The sequence below is a fragment of the Clytia hemisphaerica genome, unplaced genomic scaffold (assembly GCF_902728285.1).
Source record: "Clytia hemisphaerica strain Z4C2 unplaced genomic scaffold, Clytia hemisphaerica genome assembly, whole genome shotgun sequence".
Classification (NCBI taxonomy): domain Eukaryota; kingdom Metazoa; phylum Cnidaria; class Hydrozoa; order Leptothecata; family Clytiidae; genus Clytia; species Clytia hemisphaerica.
Window position 1 is genome coordinate 377,674 of NW_027103432.1, and position 22,846 is coordinate 400,519.

Here is a 22,846-nt window from a genome sequence, read left to right on the forward strand (position 1 = left end):
GTTGTCCAGCAACCTAAAGTCAATATATTGTAGTTTGATTGCCGTATATATGAAGCTTGCTCCACGGTCCGAAATAACATATCAACAATATGGCGGCCATGAGTTTAGCATGTGGATTTAGAAATTTTGCTTTTCGAAGTTCTGTTCCAGAGCTACAAATAGTTGCTGGCTTGAATACGTCTGTTCCAGGTACCTTTCAATGTTTTTTTTATAATATACTTATACATACCTCTGTTCTGATTTTGCATTGGACAGCTCATCCAGCCAACTTGTACCATCAACTGCTCTAAAACTGTTGCAGTTCGCTTCGTTGGAATACCGGTTGAAACACTTGTGAGTTAGTCACACTAGCAAATTTAGCTTTCAGAAAAAACAACATCAGTCATCTACAGGATGTATTTCAACAACAAGGATGAGAGTTACCTGAATCAAGTTAAAGATCCCAAGACGACAATCAATTAAAACTTGAAAACTTAAATTCAGACAAAATGACCGATTGCGAAAACGTGCAGCAGCCAAATATCAACCAACCAAATTTTGTCATTCAATTCCCAAGACAGCACTTCGATTTTTAAGGCCTTGTTTATACGCTACAGTAAAAATAATTCCGCACATGTAAATGGGTCATTGTTTCAGCCCTGTGAATCCAGGTCGGCATTCGGCAATGCCGACCTGAAAGCCGACGTAACTTGAGCTGAAGTCGGCTTTTATTTGCCGACGTAATTTACACTCTAGGTCGGCGTGCCGTCAAAAGAAATGTTTTGGGTCGACAAAGCCGACCTAAGAGGAAAAATATTATTTGTTAGGTTAACCTAATTGTGTTATCATTTGATAACACATGATAATCGAGCCTCGTTCCATTCTTTTTATAAAACATAAAACTTAATAACACAATTACCGTAGAGTCGTTTAATCTCGACATACGTCTTGCAATCTCGACATAGCTGTAGGCTGGTCTTCGAAATAAAAAATCAAACATAAACAAATACATACCAAAGTTATCAATCAATCACTAAAATGTACTCTCTCTCTATCACGTCACAGATTGTTAATATAATATGAGAAATGTGAAGTGTTATTACTTATACTTATATTTGAAAAGAAAACTTTAACGATGTAGTAATCGCTAAAAACTAATTAGCATGCTTTCAACGAAGATGTCTAAATCACAACAACACAACATTTTGCACGCGATGAATTTTTTAGTACCGTAAACGGCCATAACTTGCAACACGGACTTAACTTGCAACAGCTTTGTTTATTTACGTTTTCTCCACGTTGATTGCTTCGTTTTCTTTCATTTTTTCAGGGAATGTTTGAAATGGTAAACTACACGTTAATCAAGCAAAACAAGCCCGATTGAATAATTTTTCGCGAAGATGAAGATGAAAAAGTGAAAATAATTAGGTCACTCCAATAAACCCCCACGCTTGGGCGATTGACGTTCTCTTACGATGCGATTTCTAGAAAGTTCGAAAGAAGAAAGACGAGGCCTTGCTGGGTCGAAATCCGCAGCTCGTACAGTTTTTCGTTCTTCCGTATTCTTCTATTGAAGTTGCTAAATTACATTTCACAACGAAGAGACGTTTCGATGCATAAATTGGATAATTACCAATGCTTACATGTTAAATCAATCAACCATGTAACTGAAGGATCTCAGCTGAAGTTCTGCTTCCTAATGTCCCATACGAAAACTAATCATGTTAATAACAAGACTGGTGTCATAAAAGTGCCTCAAAAGAAATCAATAAAATCATTCGTCGTTAAACTGTAATCATCAATTTTACGATCAGGGGGTCAAGGATGTTCAAGTGCGTTTCTTTATAAGAAAAATTTAATTGAATAAGTTCTCCAATTCGTTGGATTTACGGAAAAAAGAATGACCAAAAGACAGGACGGATAAAAAAAGCAACAACCAGGAATGAGGAGTAAATTCAGAGCCAATTTTGTAAAGTATAGAAATGCAAGAAGGATAAGAGCTTCGGAAAAGAAAAACACACCCTGTACACGCTAATTTTGAATTTTTCTTAAGAACTTTTTTAATCAAAAGCGATTATTTTTCCTTCAAACCTGTTCCGAATTTAGTTAAGATACAGGGGTGTAAAAGAAAGTATATGTAACACTGTATATGGACGTTTCATCGATCGATATAGATTGTGAGACAGGGGTGTGTGCAAAGTCAACGTCAAATGAGCGTTATGAGTATTCTGATGAAGATGAGATGAGTATTCTGATGAATATAACGGTATCTCGTCAATGGGAACCAGAGAAGGAGTAGCGTATTAAACAATCATTTCTCAGTCTAAGAGGGGTCACTCTTTGCGAACGCAGAACTCCGGGCAAACAGTGACGGGATACATGGTAAAAAGTAAATATCCGTTTTCTTCTCGAATTTTAACAAATCTCCTATATATATACGGTAAATCATGTCATGCCGAAACATCTGTCTCAGAGCCCCGGTGGAATTTTTTCCCACAACGGGGCCAATAATTTCTATCAAAATCTCTATGGGGATAGGAATTCTATTGTTCCAAGCTTTAAAATACACAATGTAGATGGTTTTGGAGTGCAATTTTTTACATTGGATGGATTTCAAATGGGGATGAAATCAACGGGGACGAACTTTTTTGTATCTATTCAACGATTCAATGCAAAAATTAGATTCTGTAATTATATAATACATAAGCTCGAAAACACTCTCTCTCCTCTCTCACCCCGGAAGTAAAGTTCAATAGCAAAACGATGAATGAATTTGGCATACTATGACGAGGATCGGGGATTCCAACGGTAGAAGACGAAAGACTTAAAACAAATAATATATTAAACCGTTATTTATACGTATAAGCTTTCCCGAGCCTATTCTCTTCCTCGAATGTCTTCATTTTGTGTTTTATCACCACCAAAAAAATGTGTCAAACTTAAAATTTGAAAGAGCAAGGTGGTTGTTTTTTTGTGGAAACACGCAAATAGTGATACCCAATAATATTCGCTAAAGATTCTTCCCGAGAAAAATTTACGCGTTTTTAGTGTTCCATCCCTATGAAAGTATATATTATATATGATTGAATCTCTCCAGTCAAAAACATCTAGTACTATATTTCGATAAAACTTTCCATTTTGTTAAGGGAAGACTTCTTGCCTTACAAATTTGGCGAATTCGGCAAAATTTCTCTCTCAAAAATTTTCATGGAAATCCATCTATACGCTATTTCCAAATTTTGAGTCCCATAAGATGGTAAATCACAATAAGGTACGGATGATGGTCCTTGATTTGTTACCGTAACCTGCCGTCGTAATTCGTTTTCATCTCAGCATACTTTAATTGAATTAATTTTCGTAAGCTGTAATTTTGCGAGGCAAAAGGTTCGTTTTTTTGAATTTATATTCACTAATCGGCGATTGCAAAACAAAAGTTTTGCGAGTATTGAATTTCGCAACTCAGTTTTCTCTCGCAATTTAGCAAGATTTTATTTTCGTGAATGAAAGGCAAGCATTTGCAAAAAAGCGAAAATATAAATTCGCGAAAATTAATCCAATTAAAGTAGACTTTATTTTGCTTTAATTGAGATGGGGGTGTAGAAGAATCATTCAACTCGTCGAAGGTACGAAATCCCAGACCTTCGTTACACTGAGTTTCTCCGCTTAGTAATGCCCCCCGTCTTTCTATCGATGTTTTTGCAAATGTTCCCTTATCGTCATAAAAAAGCCAAACCAATTATGAATTTGCATGTGTGAAAAGTAATCGTAATTCACAAATTGATCCGTCTTTTGTCTACAACAACGCACTCCATCGTTGTGCCATTTTTTAATTATGCTATTAAAATTTGTTGAAATCAAATTTTTTTCATGTGATAGAGTTGGCGCGTGCTCAGTATGTTGTTGTTATGAAATTAGCACCGTTGCAAGTTGTGGACTTTGAAGAAAATTTTTTGGTCATCTTTGGATTAACGACGTTTTCGATTGAAGTTTCTGTTTGGATCAATGTATGGTAATCTAAAAAGGAATAAGGTAGAAGCTTATTTTGTGAAAGTTTCATTGCTATAACTTTTCTAGGTTAAAAGATATAGCATCGTTTAGTCAAAAAACGCTGTTTTTCGTTGCAAGTTATGGCCGTTTACGGTAGACATTTTTACCGTGAACCGAAAATAATAAAAAGAACCCGGTTTCCTTTTGAATTTAATGTGACCGCCATACTGGCCATCACAGCGTGCGGCCTGTTAGCGCCTAGAGCGTGTGTTTTTATATATAAGGAAGGGGAAACCAGGCTAAGCGCGCGAATTATTTTTATCACGTGACTTGAAGCGTAATAAAGTTGTAAAATTTTAATGATGGACACGAGAAAGTTACGAGGAAGTTTGCATGCGTTTCGTGTGTTGTGTAAAACTGCTTATAATTTGGCTTTCTTTTTAATTGAAAGGATTGCAATGTTTACTGAACTTCTAGTTTGATGGATGAACTTGTTCATAAGAATGATACCAAGAATTTCATTCAAGGTTTGTTTTGATTATTTTACAGATCCGGTGTCGAGATTGCAAGACGTATGTCGAGATTAAACGACTCTACGGTATAGAGCAGCTGAATTTGTTAGTTGGTTAATTTTCTTCCTATTTTGTCTTTGCCGACCTAAACAAGCTACTTAGGACGGCTTTGCCGACCTAAAATGACCTCTAGGTCGGCAAAATTTTGCTGGCCTACGGCCGGTTTTGGTCGGCACTTACGTGCCGATGTGATTTTGTCTGAATTCACAGGGCTGTTGTTTGAGGTCCGGCAAAATTTCCGGGAAATAGCCTATCCGACGGTGCGCGGATCTAGGTGGGTTCCGCCTCCCCCGTAGATCTTTTTCTTGGGAAGTTGATCTTCAAATTAGTTTTCAAGGTTGGCTTGGCTCAAATTTTTTCATCTATGGCTCAAATTTTAGGCAATTTCTTAAAGTTTTTGAAAATTTTAATTTCATTAAAAATTAATGAATCCCTCTAGAAGTTTTGCGGCGCATTTTTTTGCTTGAGAGTCAAGTGATCGATAAAGCGCTTTTAATTAATCTTTGATACGCATTTTGGCGGGACGCTAGTGTGACTAACTGTTTGGGAGGATTGGTTGAAACATGCTGCATATATCTGGTCTGTATTTTCACTTATTGTAAAATCGAAAGAGAGATCCGTGTATTTTTAAATTCGCCGTTCCTTAACTCAAATCAAATGACTTTGGAGGTTTGATAAAATGGTGGCCAAATTGCCGTCCCATGTTTTGTCAGTAATGTTGTAAAGTCGTCCCAACAGAGCAACATTTATGGAAAAAACTCTTGTCTAATGCTCATTCCGACATTTTAAATTTTCCAGGGGTTTTGCTGTTTGGGATTGTTTAGGTCAGGGTTGCTAATAGCGGCTTGTCACTGTGCCGGGTGCATACTCGGCGCCCTGAGCCCCGCAGGGTTGCTAGTAACGGCTCGAATTTCAGTCAGGTTAAAAAAGGGGCAATTTTACCCATATTATAATAACATTACCCCCGTCTTTTTATTCATTCAATAAGTATTTCCAAATTTGGTGTTCTGCTGAGCGAGTGTGGCTCAACGGATAGCGCGCTGGGTTTCTGATCAGAAACTCTTTCATTTGGTGGGTTCGAATCCCTGTCGAGTCAATATTTCAAGGTCAGTTAAAACACTTTAAAATAGTCAGAAAACATAGTAAATAAGTCAGAAAGGTCACCAGGGGGTCAGAAAAGAGCCTCAGAGAAGATAGGCAGAAATAAAAAGTCGATGTCGGAACGAGCAATAGACAAGAGTTCTTTCCAACATTTATATGTATAATTGAGTCAGCTTACCTAAGGTGGAAATAGTTGGCAAGCAGTGACTCGTCTGGTCAGGCTAGCTGCTAAAGCTCTACACAAGTGTTACGCGTAAGCCAAATCGCGTATTACGAACAACCTCTAAATTGCCGAGTACAGGAGAAAAAAAATCGAAATTCAAAATGGCAGCCAAGCCCACGCTGATAACTATAAAATACTTTGTTTTTCATGTTAATGAACTTGTTACTTAAAATATCACTTACTTACATAATTTATTTATGATATAACACCCCTTTCTTAAATATATAAATGGCCTCTTAAAGTCTTTTATGTTTAATCAATTAATTAAATACCGATTAAAAACGATAATCGATAGCTGATCGATACTCACAATTTTTTAGCACTCAATTAAATTATCATAGTAGATTTTTAATCGATAATATCGTTTACAGTGTTGATAATTGATAATATCAATTAATATTGATATATAATCGATACCCCGACCTTATCGATTTTTAACACGTTTTTTTTTAAGAAACTAGTTTTACCAAGCAGCCTCAATGTTTCTTTAGAAATCTGCCTTTTGAGCCTTAAATGTTTCTTACATGCTTCTAAACTTTTTGACATAATCAGCCTCATGGAAGGCTGGATTGGAAGGTTGTTAAAAAAAACGAATAAGAAATGTTATTTTCTCATTCTCAGCCTCAGCATGTTTCTTAGTTTTTAGGCATTCTGAGCCTCGTGTTTCTTAAAAGTGTGTTTCTTAAAAAAAAAACGTGTTCAAAATCGATAATATATGAAACTTGGATCGATATCTAATTAATATAATTGATATCTTATGTTATATCTGATCGATATAATCGATACTCACAATTTTTTTATTATTTATCGATTATCGCTTTTAATCGATATTTAATCAATTGACTAATTATCGATTAGCTATCAATTTGTATTCGAAAATTGCACTCGTGATTGTTTTGTTTAGAATTTTCCTCGTCCTTTCGGACTTGGAAAATTAATAACAAAAAAATCACTTGTGCAATTATTCTCAAATTGTACTCGTTATCATGTGATTACAAGCTAATCGCGCTACTTTTTCCCTGTTAGGGAAAGTAAATTCCACTAAAAGTCATATTTTTTGTCTTCTCTCTATGTTATTCTTTTATTGTTGTTTATAAATTTTCTTTCTCTCTAAATGAATTTCGAATGCAATTAAAACATTCGATGAAAAAAATGTAAGAAAAAAACATTAAATTTAAATTCAATTTTGTAAACATTGGCGCGACATCGAAGAGTGTGATTAACGATTAATTGCTCTCTACAGGATGCAATTAACAATTAATTGCTCTCTTTGAAGGAGCGCCAAATAAGAAAAAATAACTCATCGTGCGATTATAATTGTAGCTGCCGTTCAGGTCGAAATAGGGTCAAAATAGGTAGCGAACGACATAAAAATTAACACGTAGCCAAAGGTTTTCTTGAACGCATCTTCACGGTAGAAAATGGCTAAAAATGAATAAAATAACACATTTTAGCTAGCGAAATATAAATACAGTACAAGTCAAAATATAAAGATAAATCAGTTAGATTACAAAGACAAGTCAAAGATATAACATATAAAGAAGAAATAGAAACTTACTAAAAACACTGTGACTGAACATACACGTACACGTCGACAGATAATTGCAACTGACACTCACAATTCCAACACGCAGATTTATAACACATCACAACAACTCATACAACAACTAGACGATCCACAAGGGACGAACACGTAACTATACACACAATACAGTACTATACAATAAAATACACAACTCTCTAGACACATAATAATAAACAATACACATGGGACTAATACATATTATATAGTAATCATTTATATTTCACTACAAAAGTCCTATCAAATAATAAATCTAAGAACAAAGGAAACGATGAAAACAAACATAAAACTAAAAGACAAATTAGCTGCATTTTGGCAGTTACACTCCCAACTGTCAAGAATACTAATTCTTGACACACCAAAATAAAATCCTAACATCACGTATAGAACAATCAAAAAGTATAACATAAGACCGACAAGCAACACAATGAAATTAAAATCAAGAAACGAAAAATACATCCAAAAGAATCGTAGAAAGATTCTATTATATAACAATCTTGATGACATCATGTCATACAATTCAAGTTCCTTGTTTTGCCGTCTTAATTCCTCTGACCAAGTCTTTAACAGTTTGAAGGAGTGCAATATCGATTGTGCGAAACCTTTATGATTTTCCTCAAAATAAACTGCTGATTCTTCGGATGGTTCAGTAGAATCGTTGGGTTCTAAATATGAGTACTTAATTCGAACGAACTTGAATTTCCTTTTTTCAATAGCAGCAGTTGAAACTTTGTCGCAATGATGTGCAACTTCTTGCACAGACGGGGGTGAGACAATGCTCGCATTTCTCAATTTCTCGACGTTCAAAACTTTGTCAAAAATATGTGCAACTTCTTGCACAGACGGGGTGAGACTACGCTCACATTTCTCAATGGAACTTCTTCCAAGACTGGATTGACAAAGTAATGATCTTTCAAATGATCAGGAGCAGAATCTAAGAGTTTGTAGGCGTTTTCAATTAAGTTCTTACCATATACATCTTCATCTGGGCAGTTTGACAGTAAACATTCGTAATCTGAGTAAAACTTTAGGAAATCATTCAAAAGTTTTAATAGTGCGTTGTGTTCACCACGAAACATCCAAACGACCAATTCAATATCGTCATTACTTTTGAAGATGTATTCTAGAGTTCGACAGGAGTGAGAAATTGCTTCGATAAATTTAATCCTCTGAGTACCAAACTGGTAGGCCAATTCAAGCGACATATCGTTTTCAAGTTAAATAAATAGAAATCATATTTCGACAAACCATACGAGTGTTCTTTCATCAACTTTTAAAACTGTAACTAAGATTCCATTGGTTGAGTCCATCAAACAATTTACTGCCATCGTTGCACGAGCTTGTTCATAGTGTTTTTACTGTAGCTGCCGTTCGGGTCGAAATAGGGTCAAAATAGGTAGCGAACGACATAAAAATTAACACGTAGCCAAAAGTTTTCTTGAACGCATCTTCACGGTAGAAAATGGCTAAAAATGAATAAAATAACACATTTTAGCTAGCGAAATATAAATACAGTACAAGTCAAAATATAAAGATACATCAGTTAGATTACAAAGACAAGTCAAAGATATAACATATAAAGAAGAAATAGAAACTTACTAAAAACACTGTGACTGAACATACACGTACACGTCGACAGATACTTTCAACTGACACTCAAAATTCCAACACGCAGATTTATAACACATCACAACAACTCATACAACAACTAGACGATCCACAAGGGACGAACACGTAACTATACACACAATACAGTACTATACAATAAAATACACAACTCTCTAGACACATAATAATAAACAATACACGTGGGACTAATACAAATTATATAGTAATCATTTATATTTCACTGCAAAAGTCCTATCAAATAATAAATCTAAGAACAAAGGAAAAGATGAAAACAAACGTAAAACTAAAAGACAAATTAGCTGCATTTTGGCAGTTACAATAATCGATAATCGATTTTATTGATTAGTAACGTCTGGATTCCAGCCAAGCCATATTTTATCATTCTACAGAAATCCCTGCTTGAAAAATCAAGTCGAGCCAAAATGGTTGAGTTTACTAAACTTTGCCAAATTGAAACGCAGGAAAATATCATATGACGTATGACCAGCTTCTGTTCACTCTGATCATGATTCTGATCACGTGATATAGCTTGATGTTTTGACTTTTTTAAACCATTGAAATCATTTGTTTATACTGCACTAAAGGTCTTTCTAGATTACCGCGCAAAAAAACCAAGGGTTAACATGAACTTTAAAGCCTGCTGCGGGAAAGGGAAATGGTTTTGAAAAACCAAATATACACAAAAAGTTTTAATATTATCAAACTATCATGAAAACAAGTGACATTTACATGGTTGATCTTTATAAAGTTTGATCTGAAGGTTTGTTGTAAAGAAAGTTGACCCCCGTGTTGGTTTTATAACCTATATTTTGAGATTTGTGAGAAGACAAATGTTATTGTAAAAAAAAAGTCATTTGGTTAAGTGTAATCATACCCTTTTCAGGGAACTGGACCAACATTTTTAAAGTCAGAATTCATTGCACGTAATGCAGCGTGGTTTGAAACCTTGCTGGTGGTTGTTGTAGGTCTGGTAGTAAATGGATTTATTTCTGAATGTAAACATTACTGCAGCTAGAATATTTTCTTTATTTTGACAAACAAAAGGTTCAAGGTTTGTTTACTTTTTATTTTATATACTGCATTTCTCTGTTTTATTCTGCTGTAGTAGGCAATTGAAAATTTTTGTTTTTGTTTTTGTCAGTGTTCGCTCAGCAGCCATTTTGAATTTTTTTCGACGTCTAAACTCTGCAATTTTGTGACCTCTACAGAATCAATGATTTTGCCTGAGGGGAACAACAGTGTGCAATCACAAACATCTAACGACACTGTCATCATTGACAATAAAACAAAGGATTCAAATGTGAAGAGTGTTGTAAACATTCCAACAACCTTCCATCGAAATGATCTGTCACAGCTGAGTCTACCATTTTTAACACAGAAAAATTTTATCTGTTAATCATTTTCTCAAGCAAACAGTACGTGAAGCGATTCTAGCTTTAAGATAGTGCTGTGGATCATCAGTGGATAGTATTCAATTATCATTATCCCTTTATTTTCATTCCTAGAACTTTTCAAAAAAAAGGAAAAACAGAAAAGTTATATTTTTTACTGCTCTATTCAAAGATCTTCTATGAGGCGTTTTTTTGCAAACTTAAAAAAAAGTGATTTTGTCCTGCTTTTGCGGGACTTTGGCGTAAGTGCTTGCGTGCAGCATAGGGTACAAAGTCCAAATATGTGTTTCCAGTAGTTTTTGTATAAAGAGTAAGGTCTATACTGCTGGTACAGTTGCTAGGAAGGTGTTAACTTCTTTTTATAGTTTCTGTCCTAGACAAGTCAGATCAATTTTCAGTTGAGAACAGCAGACAACCATCAAGCGATTTTTTGGGAGAAAATGTGGGAAACAAAAAGCTTTCTTTTCATACTCGTTGTGGTCTACTGGCCCTTGTTTCCTTTTTGGCAATATTTCAACTTTATGTGGAAATCTTGAGTTTTCACCACTGAAATAAAAACTTTTTACCTGCTACTTTTTCTAAGATGCTTTCAAGCATTGGCTTAGTAAATTTTGTTTTGCACCATTTTAATCAGGACCCTCCCGGTGCTCCATAAACGCCCAGGGCAAAAAGTGCCGTTTTGCCATTCTGGATCACTTCCAGTGTTCCCGAGCACGATATCTGCGATATAATTACGATAGCGCATTCGCTGTGCTAATCATATGAGAACTAACTGCGCACGCAGTCGCACACACCTATCTTAAAAAAATCAGCCAACTCATGGAAGTGAAACCTCATGTTTTTTAATTTTTTCAATATTTCAACCAGTGATGCTTTCGAATATAATGTGACAAATTCAATTTCATTAATGGCTGAACCATCATATCAATGTTTTTTGTAACCATGTTTAAACAGTTTTTTAGGACGTGTTGAAAATCACTTGCCCCGGAACTTTCCGGAGAGTAAAAATAGTGTTTTTTTAGCCGGAAGTTTCCAGAGCGCCGGGAGGGTTCTTTTTAATCACTTCAATAGCGGTTGCTACTTAAAAGATGATGTTTGAGACCACGTGTGTGTGATATCATCTTTTTAGTCTACTTTCACGCACCATTTTATGTATATTTTGAAAAGATAGGACACAGTTTGACCAAAAAAAGTGAGTACCTTATTACACGAATATTACTAGAAGTCATTTTATTAAAATGAAGTGAAAAATTTCGTGTTAACAAAACCCCCTTAATTAAAACCAGCCGCTGTTACCTTGAAAAAGCAGAAAAATTCATGTTAATTTCAGATCGTCCAAATCTCTGCTTGCTTAGATGCTCAGGCCTGAACAGGCCCCTTGCTCCTCATGACCAGGGCTTTCCAAGCATGACTGTCCATGGCAACTTCTTCTAGTTGAGCCAGTGCAGAACCAGTATCAACATACATTTGGTCTTTCCATCTCTTTGGAGGTCTTCCATGCGGTCTGGGGTTTGTGAAGTCGTCTTCGAGGGCAATTTTGACGGGATTATCCAGGTCTCTGCGAATAACATGGCCAAACCAGGAGAGACATCTCTTCCTAACGATGTCAACAATGGTGGTGGTGACTCCAAGCCGGTTTCTGATTTCAACATTACGAACACGGTCCATTAAATGTAAGGCCAAGAAGTGATCTGAAACATCTCATTTCGAAAACTAGCAGTAACTGTGTATCTGATTTTTTCAGTGTCCAGGTTTCCGAGGCATAAATTGCTATGGGGACGATGAGCGCGTTGTAGAGTCGTAATTTCAGCTTCAGCCTTATGTTACGCCATATTTGATCTCTTAAGCGTCCAAAGCTGGAAGATGCTAAGCCCAGTCTTCGTTTGATGTCATTTGTAGTGCCTAGAACGTTACTTCCCAGGAAAACAAAGTCACTGACATTCTCAACGCTCTCATTGTTGATTTGAATGGGTACTGGCGAGTTACTGATGGTTTTGCATTTAGATGCGTTGATCTTCATTCCCCATTTGGAACAAGCGGTCTCAAGTTCAGCTGTCGATATTTCTAATTTTTCAAAGATTGCCGTCACAAGTGTAGTGTCATCAGCATACCTAAGCTCCATGGACATATTTTCTTTTAGTTCAAGGTGGTCATCGAGACTCTTCAGCTCATCCATAACGAATTCCAGAAATATGTTAAATAGGACTGGAGGTAGCAGACAACCTTGTCGTACACCAAATTTCAAGGCCGTTGAATACTTTTAAGCCTAGTAATATTTGTATTTACTCTTATTGGAACTAATTTTCGCAGGCGCTAATTTTCGTGGTCGAAAAAATATCCGAAAAATTGCATTTCACGGGTTTTAATTTTTGCATTTTTTTTTCATTCTGGAATTTTCGCTGGTTTTAATTTTCATATTTTTGCCCTTTTTTGAACAAATTTCTTTCATTTTCCTAGGGATTTTTCCTATTTTTTGATAAAACAAAAAACGCTAAAATTAATTCCCGCGAAAATTAGTTCCAATAAGGTACAATAAGGTAGTTTTTCACAATCCATTTTTCTTTTGAAGTACTTTACCAATTCTCAAAAGTTACCCTCATTTTTTCTCTTGTGCTTAGGTCTATCAGATGAGCCTACTTTTATTTCTTCTGCTTAATTTTGGTTGACTCCCCTACCTAAAATCTCCATACAAAATTTATGGAAAATGCATATTTGGGCTTTGTATCCAATGCTGCATCCAAGCACTTCAAACTAAAGTCCTGCAAAAGTAGGACAACAATCAGTTCTTTGAAGTTTGCAAAAAAAAAAAGCTACATTGAAGATCTTCCAAATTCAGTATCCCAGACGTAATTAATCGAGCTTTGTTGTCCAATTAATGTTCTACTAAGTGAACTTTAATCAAATACTCACAAATTCTTCAAAATAAAAATTTTGATTAAAGAAATCGAACTAAAATAGAACTCTTTAAAAATAGAGACCTTTAATAGTTCGATTAGTTTGATTACATTAAACAACCTTAATCGAACTTAGTCTCACTTAATATGTTTTGTCGAACTTAACTGAATACTCACAATTTTTGCGGCTTTTAAAGATTTTAATTAAAGAATGTAATCAAACTTTTGTAGTTCCAGTAAGTTCGACCAAGTTCGATTAGTTCGGTAGTCGAACTGTTCTATTAATTACGTCTGGATTATTGTGAATAAAAATTGTATATAGAAGTTATCTCTGTTATTTTTTAAGTAAAACTATGCCATTGCAGAAATAATGTAATTTTCATGAGCACAAGACTCAATAAATCAAACAATTTAAACACAAAACTAGCATTACACAAGTGACAATAAAATTGTGAATATACAAAATAGACAATAATTACCTAGGGAGTAAAGTGTTAGTATATATAAGTTATAAGTATTATTATTATCATGATATGTACAAAAGAAAAAGAAAATTTAATTGCAATGAGTTATATAACAAAGAGTGAAGGGTTGAATATCATGATATTAAGTTTGATTGTCACGGCGATGTTATGGAAGGGGGTGGGGGTTTGTAAATAAAATCAGCATTTTTCGTGGCATGTTTGAGTTTGGATGGCTCCCCTTAGTGTGTAATTTTGTTGAAGAATGATTAATTTATCTTCTCTTGAAAACCAAAATTATATCATATCCTCTCATCTCTTAAAACCATCCTTTCAAAAAACCTTTTAATGTTTGGACATAAAAAAACTTTTAATTTCTTAGAAGTGACAGCTAGCGAAATGAGCTTAATTATCTTTGATACTTGCTAACAAAATTTCAATTTGACTAGCAAAGGTTTTGTTTCACTTTGCACCCTTTTACTTTAGAAATTTTACACTGTTTGCACATTAAACGGTTCATAAGCTACCGCTGTAATTAGTGTGGGTTATAGTTATTTACATTTATTAAAAAGAAAAACTGGTTATCAGACCTCACACTATGGTCTCAACCAGGAATGGATACTTGTAAAATTATTATAAGTTACTAAAGGAGGGGCAACTTTCCCAGGACGTTGTCTTCTCAGGCATATTATTGTTCGTTATTTTAAGGAGAAAATCTTTAATTTTGAGATATTATGTTGGACTGTTTGTATGCTGCGTGTTGATCTTTCAAGATGCTTAAGATGAAGCACAAAGAAAAAAAATTTGGCAAGTTATCCAGATAATTGTAAACAATGACAACTTGGTAGGGCAGGATTTCATAAAATAAGAGGCTCAAAATATATGGGGAATGTTATGTTTTTTTGAGGCTACTATATACGGGGATGAATATCTCAGAAAAAAAGTAAACATTTCACCAGGGTGTGAAACATGGTCCTGTGCCAAGATAAAGGAAAGTGAGTTTTCAAATACCGTGATACAGACCTTCAGACCCTTGCCACAAAAAATTGATGGCTCTCCTTACTCACTATATTTTTCTCTAATCAAGGAACAGACACAGAAAGTAAGTAAGATGTGCCGGTAAAAAAATTATTATTATACAATAGATTGGATGTTGTGAATTTTTTTTATTCTTTCTTTTCTTCTGTAGCTTGTTTTCCAAAGTATCACAATGTTAAGAAGAAAGTGCGCATTCACCGCGAGAAAATGGATGCCATGAAACTCAAATTTGACGTAAGTAATAATTAATTAAAGTTCTTTCAATTTTTATCATTTTTATAGGCTACTATGTATTGTCTTTCCAAAAGCGCTTTTAACGGCTAATACATCCCTGTCTCACAACCCTGGTGGAATTTTTTTCCCCAGTTAGAATGCTAATTTCTATCGTAATACCAACGGGGATAAAAATTGCTAAAAAAAATACATGGTTTTGGAGTGCATTTTTTTCATTATATTTCAAATAGGAATACAGTCAAAGTTAATTTCCGAGTGAGAAAATGCTTATGAGTTATGAAGCATTTTTAAACAAATGAAAAACAACTGGTGCTCCTTCTCGCCCCGTGCGAGCACAGATTTGAAGAAAAAAAATGTGATGCGCCTGCTTTTTACATCAGAGACAATATTTACAAGTTTAAGAAATTTGTCGGCTGTTTACTTTCAGAGACTTGACGTTGAAGACAAACCAACAGGATGCATTTTGTGTCCACATAAGAACACAGATATTCAGATTGATTATAAGGTAATCTTCAAAATAAGCTCTAATATTCTATAAAACTTGTCTGTTTCTCTGAGATTTAACCTTATTCTAAATTCACTCAACCTTGCCCAATCAAAAATTGCTATGCTTGCATCGTACAATTCATCAGACTTTTCGATACAGTTAAATGGATTTTTGTTAATCCCATTTTTTTATTTATCCTCCTTTCACAGAATGTGCGCCTATTGTCTCAATTCGTTTCACCCAACACCGGAAGAATATACGGCAGAAAAATCACAGGTTTGGTGACATATTTAACTTATATCCTCAAATAAGTGTTGCGGCGTTCTTCAAATCTTTGCGATTCTGGGTGTGGCGCTCTTTAGGGTGGAACTTATGAGAGGGCGACTCTTTTCAGTAATTGAAATATCCATTGTATTTAAGAAGCCCTCAAAAGATTAAAAAAATAACGCGAATTTTACTACTATGATTGTTGATAGTTTCAAAAGGGGTAAGGGGTTGTCAAAAACCTCGAATAATGGCTAATGTCTATGAAATTCTAATGAGTATTTTAGAGGGCGATTTCTACTTAAGGTCTAAAAAGGGGAAATACAGTATTTGAAAATTATATTTTGAACATATTAATTTGAAGACTTTTCAAAATTGGGAAAATATAACTATAGAAAAGAAATGTTCAGTTAACACCCCCCCCCCAGTTCGATCAATACAGAGAATAAAAAGATCAAGTCTATTTTTTTAGATGAGCAGAAATTTTAGACTTGATTTTATTTTTATTTTCTTTCTTCAGGTTTATGTGACAAAAAACAAAAAGAAGTGACGAATGCAATCAACCGTGCAAGAAGGATAGGTAATATTAATTATGTACTATTAATTATTGATTCTGCAACTACATTTACATGGGGCTAGTCAACGGGGGACATGGCCCCTCACTTTTTTGCAGACCATACTTATGTTATACGTTAGAACAACTTTAAACAGACCAAATCAAGTCATAAAGACTGTTTTTCTCCCCAATTGAATAACGTTTTAGGGTGTTTTGAGGGTGTAAAAATTAATCTGAATATTAGACCCCCCACTCCAAGTGGCTCGCCATGCCCATGATTTATGAGTCGGTAATTTTGGTACAGTTTTTCTTTCATGCGCTCGAATGCTCTGTTAAAACGAATCCTTTACATTTATTTTTAGGGTTAATGCCAATTACGATGAAATATTTTGACTTTCACGAAGACCCAAAGCTATTCTGATGATCATAAGTCAATCGAGGCGCAGAGGGTACTTTGGTCAATTTTTTTCATTGAAGAAACAACAGGTACCGTATCATCTACCTTTCTTTGAAGGGATTTGAAGTGTTTATATGGCTAGCAATCTCAAAGGAAAACTCAAGTGTACATATTTTTTTACTACTACTGAAAATGAAATATTATTATATAACAATCAGCGAATTTAAATTCATTAGACATGAAATTATTATCAGACTTTACAGAAACTTTCAAAATTAAACAAGGAAGCCTTTTTTGAAATATCTTTTAGGACCACCTTGAAGAAGTACAGTAGGAACACTTCGCTTTTGCAATTACGTTTGCAATTAAATTAAGAAATCTTCTTGACCTTTGCAATAGAAAATAATTTTGAAATTTGTCAACTTATTTGTGTTAAGTGGGTGTAAGGAGCAGCAATAGGAAGTTCCTTAGTTTTAATAATAAGGTTTAAGCTTTAATGTCAACTTTGCTTCGTATGTTTCTGGTTTCAACTCATCGAATTGCTCTTCATTTTTGGAAAGTTTTGAAATCATTTTAGATTAAAAGAATTATTGTGGATGTGATGAAATCACTCACTTAGCAATCACCTATTATGGTATTACAAAATCCAAGTATTTTATAGAAAATTAAAATAACGAAATTAGACAATTCCCATCTTTTTTCAGCCATATGAGTACGTGACTTTCCTTGAAAATTTACTTTATACCCGGGTGTGTCAAAAAAAACGCCCCTATTTTACAATCTTTGACGTACATTTTTCTATTCAGTTGAACTGCATGAATTTTTTTGTGATTATTGTACATTTTATTTCCAAACATTTCTAAAAGTTTGGCAGAGCTACCTCAAATGAATTTAAAGTTATGAGTATTCTCGCATCATAACTACTTTTAGTGTTGTTTACAGTAGCAATTAATTGACGTCAAAGAAGACGTCAAACCTTTACATTCTAGCTTTCCTATCAGCTGTAAAAACCGTTTTAAAGTGAAATTGAAGTTTAAGCTAGATGCAGAAGGGAATATTCCTACTAAACCAAAATTTTTTAATGTCAAACTTATCTTGTTTTCAAATTAAAGGGGTTTTGGGAATCTTTTCACAGTGTTATCGTAACATCTCAAGGTGTTCAAGGCAATGTAAAGCATTTCTTAGCAAAACAAATTTTCATCAATTCGTTTCATTTCCATTATTTAATCGATCATATTATATTATACAAGCTCCGTTCTGCTTCTTTAACATTTTGCAAAACAGTTGAACTGAAAACCTAAGGATTTTGATTTACAAAAGTAATAACATCGGTTCATTTCTGCACCATTGACGATTTGAAAGTATTTTTTTGTCGTCGCATTTGACGTTAAAAAATGGCTTGGTTGGAACTAGCTAGAATCTATCAAATATTGACCTTGGAACAAAACTTGACCTATGAAATGAAAAAATGATGCCATTTTTATGTTTTAAAAGTATGGAGACAAAATAAGAGCGTAAAAACGAAGGGTAGTTTAGTTCCTTGTTCCTATGGGAAAATTTAACTATGAAAATCCGTGAACAATGAAAAATTGACCTAAGTCAGCGGAATTATCATAAAGTCACTTTAACTGAACATACAAATGTGTAATTTTCACCAAGGGTAAAAAATTAAATTTTAAATCTTTCCTAAAAATTTCATTTGTCTTTGTTCAATAGAAATTTGTACGCCAAAAATCGGAAAATAGGCGCGTTTTTTTGACACACCCGGTATAATTCCCTGTCAAAAAGATATTCACAAGGACAATATTTCCGTTTTCAAAGATCCTCGTAGCCACCACCTGTAGCAAGCACTAACTTTAGTGGAGGTTAAATTTTTTGCACCCCCTCCTTTAGGAAGCCATTTGTAACTACTAATCGGTCGAACAAAAATAATGTAATAATCACATATTTTTATATAACATCAACAGATGAATGTATGAAAAGATTGCCTCATCATCACTTTCCCTGTTCTAACTTCCTTCAATGAAAATAAAGTTGCTTCTTTCTTTTCTCAAGGAACTTTGTTTCTCAAACAAGAAATCTTTATTTACAATTAATTTCCTGACTACTTTTTATATTTTGTACAAGGAACTTAACTCGACACTTATGTAACGTTTTAGTCTGCGTGAGTGCGTTTATACATTTTTTTATATAAGAACAATTTTATAAGAAGACAAGGCTGAAAATTGGTCAAAACCTATGAACAAATTAATTTAACAGTTTTTAATAGATGGTAACTAAAGAAACTAAACTTTTTAAGAGAACAAGAGAACATCGTGAGAACAAATAAGCCTGAAAATTAAAAAAAATTAAGAACAGCCCAGCCCGAGTCAAAATTTACCTGTTCTTATAAAAAGAAAAGCGTGTACTTTAAGTTCATCTTTTTAATTTTGAGTTAAAACCTTAATTTTTCTTTTCCAACCTGCTGGCCTCGCTAGATTGTTGTTTTTGTAAGGTTCAACACAGTGCAATACTTTATGACAAGAAAGGTAGTGAAAATGTAATACAAGGGTACACTAAATTCCCGAAAAAGATTTATTTTATCACGATTCAAACAAATATTCTTTATAACCTTTTTTGAACTACCTGGAGGTCCCTAACCCTTGTTGCACATACTCTTAGGTTCCAAACAAACGCCCCCCCCCCGCTTGTTTATTTTTTAAAACTTTTCCAACCCCCCGGACCTTATTAGGACCTCCCGTTTATTAATTTTTAAGAATATATTTAGCTGTCAAAGAGAAGGCCCCTTATTTTGCTCTAAATAGCCTAATTTTAGTCTGTATTTACCTTATTTTTGGGTTTTCAGAAGTACAATTTCCAACCCCCGCCAGGTAGATCCATAAAAGTGATTTTTAATTCTAAAAAGGTAGGTTTAACAGGACATATAAAAAAGTTACACATTAACCTTTTTAAAATGCAGAAATTGCCATTTAAGTTGGTGAAAAATCGAAAAATTGGGTATGTCCAGAGCCCTTAATTGAAAGATAATTGACATTAGAACAAGTATTGCTAATAAACGTTGTGGAAGAAATATTATGTCGTGTGTTATTTTCTGTGAATTGGGCTAGCCAAAATGAGGCTCTCTGCTGTTGGCGTGATATTATTTCTTGCGTGGTGACGTGATTCTAAATTATTCTGTAGTGATGGGGTGTAAACAGTGTTTTAAATTGATTTGTGATAGAGTGAACATTTGAATGAGATGTGGTGCGTGTTTTCCATTGAAAAATACCGTTATATGGTTATTGGTGAATTTTAACGATTTTCATGAGTAAAGTGAAGTATAACAATTTTGCTTCTTTGCGTCACGAGATTGAAGGATGGTTTACAGTGTTCAAAGTCCCTCCGTCTCAAACGGACTTCCATTTCAGTGGAGTATATAAAGATGTTTTTCCATCTCAAAATTCTGTATAATTCATCAGAAATTCAAGAATATGTGCTAATTTGCTGTGTTAAATCTTTTTTCGTCTCATTCGAAAAACCTTACTTTGACCACTGGGTTTAGTATGTTTTTAATAACTTTTTCTTTCGAATACAAACTTTCAGAAGTTTTATTCAGTCTTTATGTTACACTAACCTCCCTCGAAATGCTACACACGAAGCTTTGTAGTAAAGTTTGAATTTTAAGATAATTAAATCTTCATGGAATCACGTACAATCAAATGTGAATTGATTAATTGAGCAATAAATAACTTTCATTTCGAATGATCATAAAATTTCATAAGCGCTGATTTCAATTATTTCCGGTGAATTCTAAAAGCGTGGCGAAAATTAGTTCCGTATTCCCTCTGTTAATGAAATGAATCTTTACTTTCTTAAAGAGAAACCAATTTCATAAACTACCTTATCGTCCCTTTTTACGCCGGCTCTAATTTAACGGCGGCCCCTTTTACGCCAGCCCTTATTACGCCACAGCCTAATTTTGGGCTTACGCCAATTAGGGCTGTTAATAACCGCAAAATTTGTAAAAATGGCTACTTATGCTTTAATTTAAAGATTAATGACTAAAATTTACATCAAAATGTCATCTTGCAGTAGTAAACTGTTGAAAGTTCCACCGAAAATCACTGATTTTTAAATATATTAAATATTTCACTGAAGTATTAAATATGGAGTAAAACAATGGGTTATTTTCGTCTTCGAATCATACCTAAAATCCTTTAAATTGAGATATAATGATAAAAAATTAACGCCACCACTTTTAGTTTAAAATTGCAAAATCTTGGCCCTTTTTATGCCGGCCCTTTTAACGCCGGCCCTTATTACGCCACGAGTCCAACAATAACGCAAATAAGGGCCGGTGTAAAAAGGGCGAATAAGGTGTAAAAAATTTTTCTCTTTGTAGCCTTCGGATTTACACATTACTGTATCACATAGATCATGACCGACTCTAGCCTAGTGATGGCCCACTGTATATTTTAATAAAAATGATTGTCGAATTTGTAATCTTCGTGCGTGGAAGAATTTTTAATAGGTATGATGGTATGTCGGAAGTCACCGAAATGTTTAAAATACAATTTGAAATTTCATACAAATCGCTTCTTTCATTTTAATTTTATTTTGAAATTGCACAGAAGGATCCAACCTCGTTCCCTACGTATTATTAGCTTTTTTATTCTTACTGATAGCACTTTATAATTCTCTGGCGTCAATAAGTAACGTAAATAAAGCCTAGGATACACGAGGACAAGGTTGAGAAGGATCAACCTATTTAATAATACCATAATGTCCACGCCATATGAAAAAGTTGTGAAAGGTTGGAAGAGTTGGATGTGGTCATGTAACAAACTGAATGGTTGTTTGTTTCGACCAAAGGCAGCCAAGCAATTGGTGTCATCATCATTCTGTTGTTTTGTTTACCAACAAGAGAAATAGCAAATCAACAAATTATTAATTGTAATTAGGTCATGCAGAAAAAATGCGACATTCTTAATTACTTTTTAATATGACAGCCTAAACCGCGATACTACGTTTGTAAAGGTCTCTAGGAGCCAACAATTCTAATGCGACTCGCTGAACGGTGGTGCTGAGGTTTTTAACTTCCCCTCTCTTCTGCAGAAATCCCTTCATGGGCCTATCTCTTATAACCAATGTATACTTTCCCTTCTTAATATTATTCGATTTAAACAAAAATCCCTCTTGGACACTTTATTTTCATACCATCTCCTTATTCTACATCTTATTATTCTATTCCTCATTCTACCTTATTATAATGCTAATTTTTAAATGGTGATCTTAAATTTTGTATACACAGTTCTTGATAATTTAGCTTGGAAGGGACGGTAATTTTATTTATAATGACTTAATCATAATGATATCTGAATAGTGTTCTGTATCGTTCGGAGGAACTTTTGAATTTGTCAAGATTTTGTGTAATCTGGCCATACGAAAGTTGGCCTATTTTAGGTTGTTCTTGAAAAGTTTGTGCAATGATGTTATTTAAGATCCACACGAAAAGGATTGAAACATTGTTGCTGACACTGTTGCTCACCTTAAGTGTATTCATTTTGGCGTGTACTTAATTTGACGGTTGGCCGAAAGACTTTTTGGTCGGGTATTTAATTTAGTAGTTGATGGATTTTGTTAATTTTGGCAGGTATTTGATTATGCAGTTATCCGATCTTGAAAATTTGTAGAATTTAGGTATTTGTGATGAAAGATATCTTTAAATATTTTACTTGGCTCTGGTTTCATTGAGCACTCTGCAACATCAATCACAAACAATACCTTAGAATTTAGGTACCGTCAAATCTATCAAAATTTAATTTCGCAAAAACTGATATACTTAAAGGTTTTCTTTTTACATAAGTGTTTCCGTTTCATATCAGACACATATTTCATATCAGTACAGTGTCTTCTTATTGTTATACCGGGTTTGTCACAAATAAGTTACCCTCTTTGATTTGATATTGTATAGGCAGTAGAAAAGAGATTTTTCAAAGATTGTTTCGGAATCATTCAGAGGAAAGTCTAACTTAAAATTTGGTGTATTACTTTTTAATCTTACTTCATTGG

At 34.2% G+C, this 22,846-nt stretch overlaps 1 protein-coding gene across 1 annotated transcript; it reads left to right on the forward strand.

Moving 5' to 3' along the window:
- The first annotated feature begins 47 nt into the window (after positions 1–47).
- LOC136798062 (small ribosomal subunit protein bS18-like) lies at positions 48–17,009 on the forward strand. Its single transcript, XM_067054645.1, has 6 exons — positions 48–189; positions 15,009–15,091; positions 15,519–15,596; positions 15,788–15,854; positions 16,363–16,422; positions 16,761–17,009. Exons 1-6 carry the CDS (start codon positions 90–92, stop codon positions 16,817–16,819), a joined length of 447 nt encoding a protein of 148 aa, XP_066910746.1. The 5' UTR covers positions 48–89; the 3' UTR covers positions 16,820–17,009.
- Positions 17,010–22,846: the final 5,837 nt, after the last annotated feature.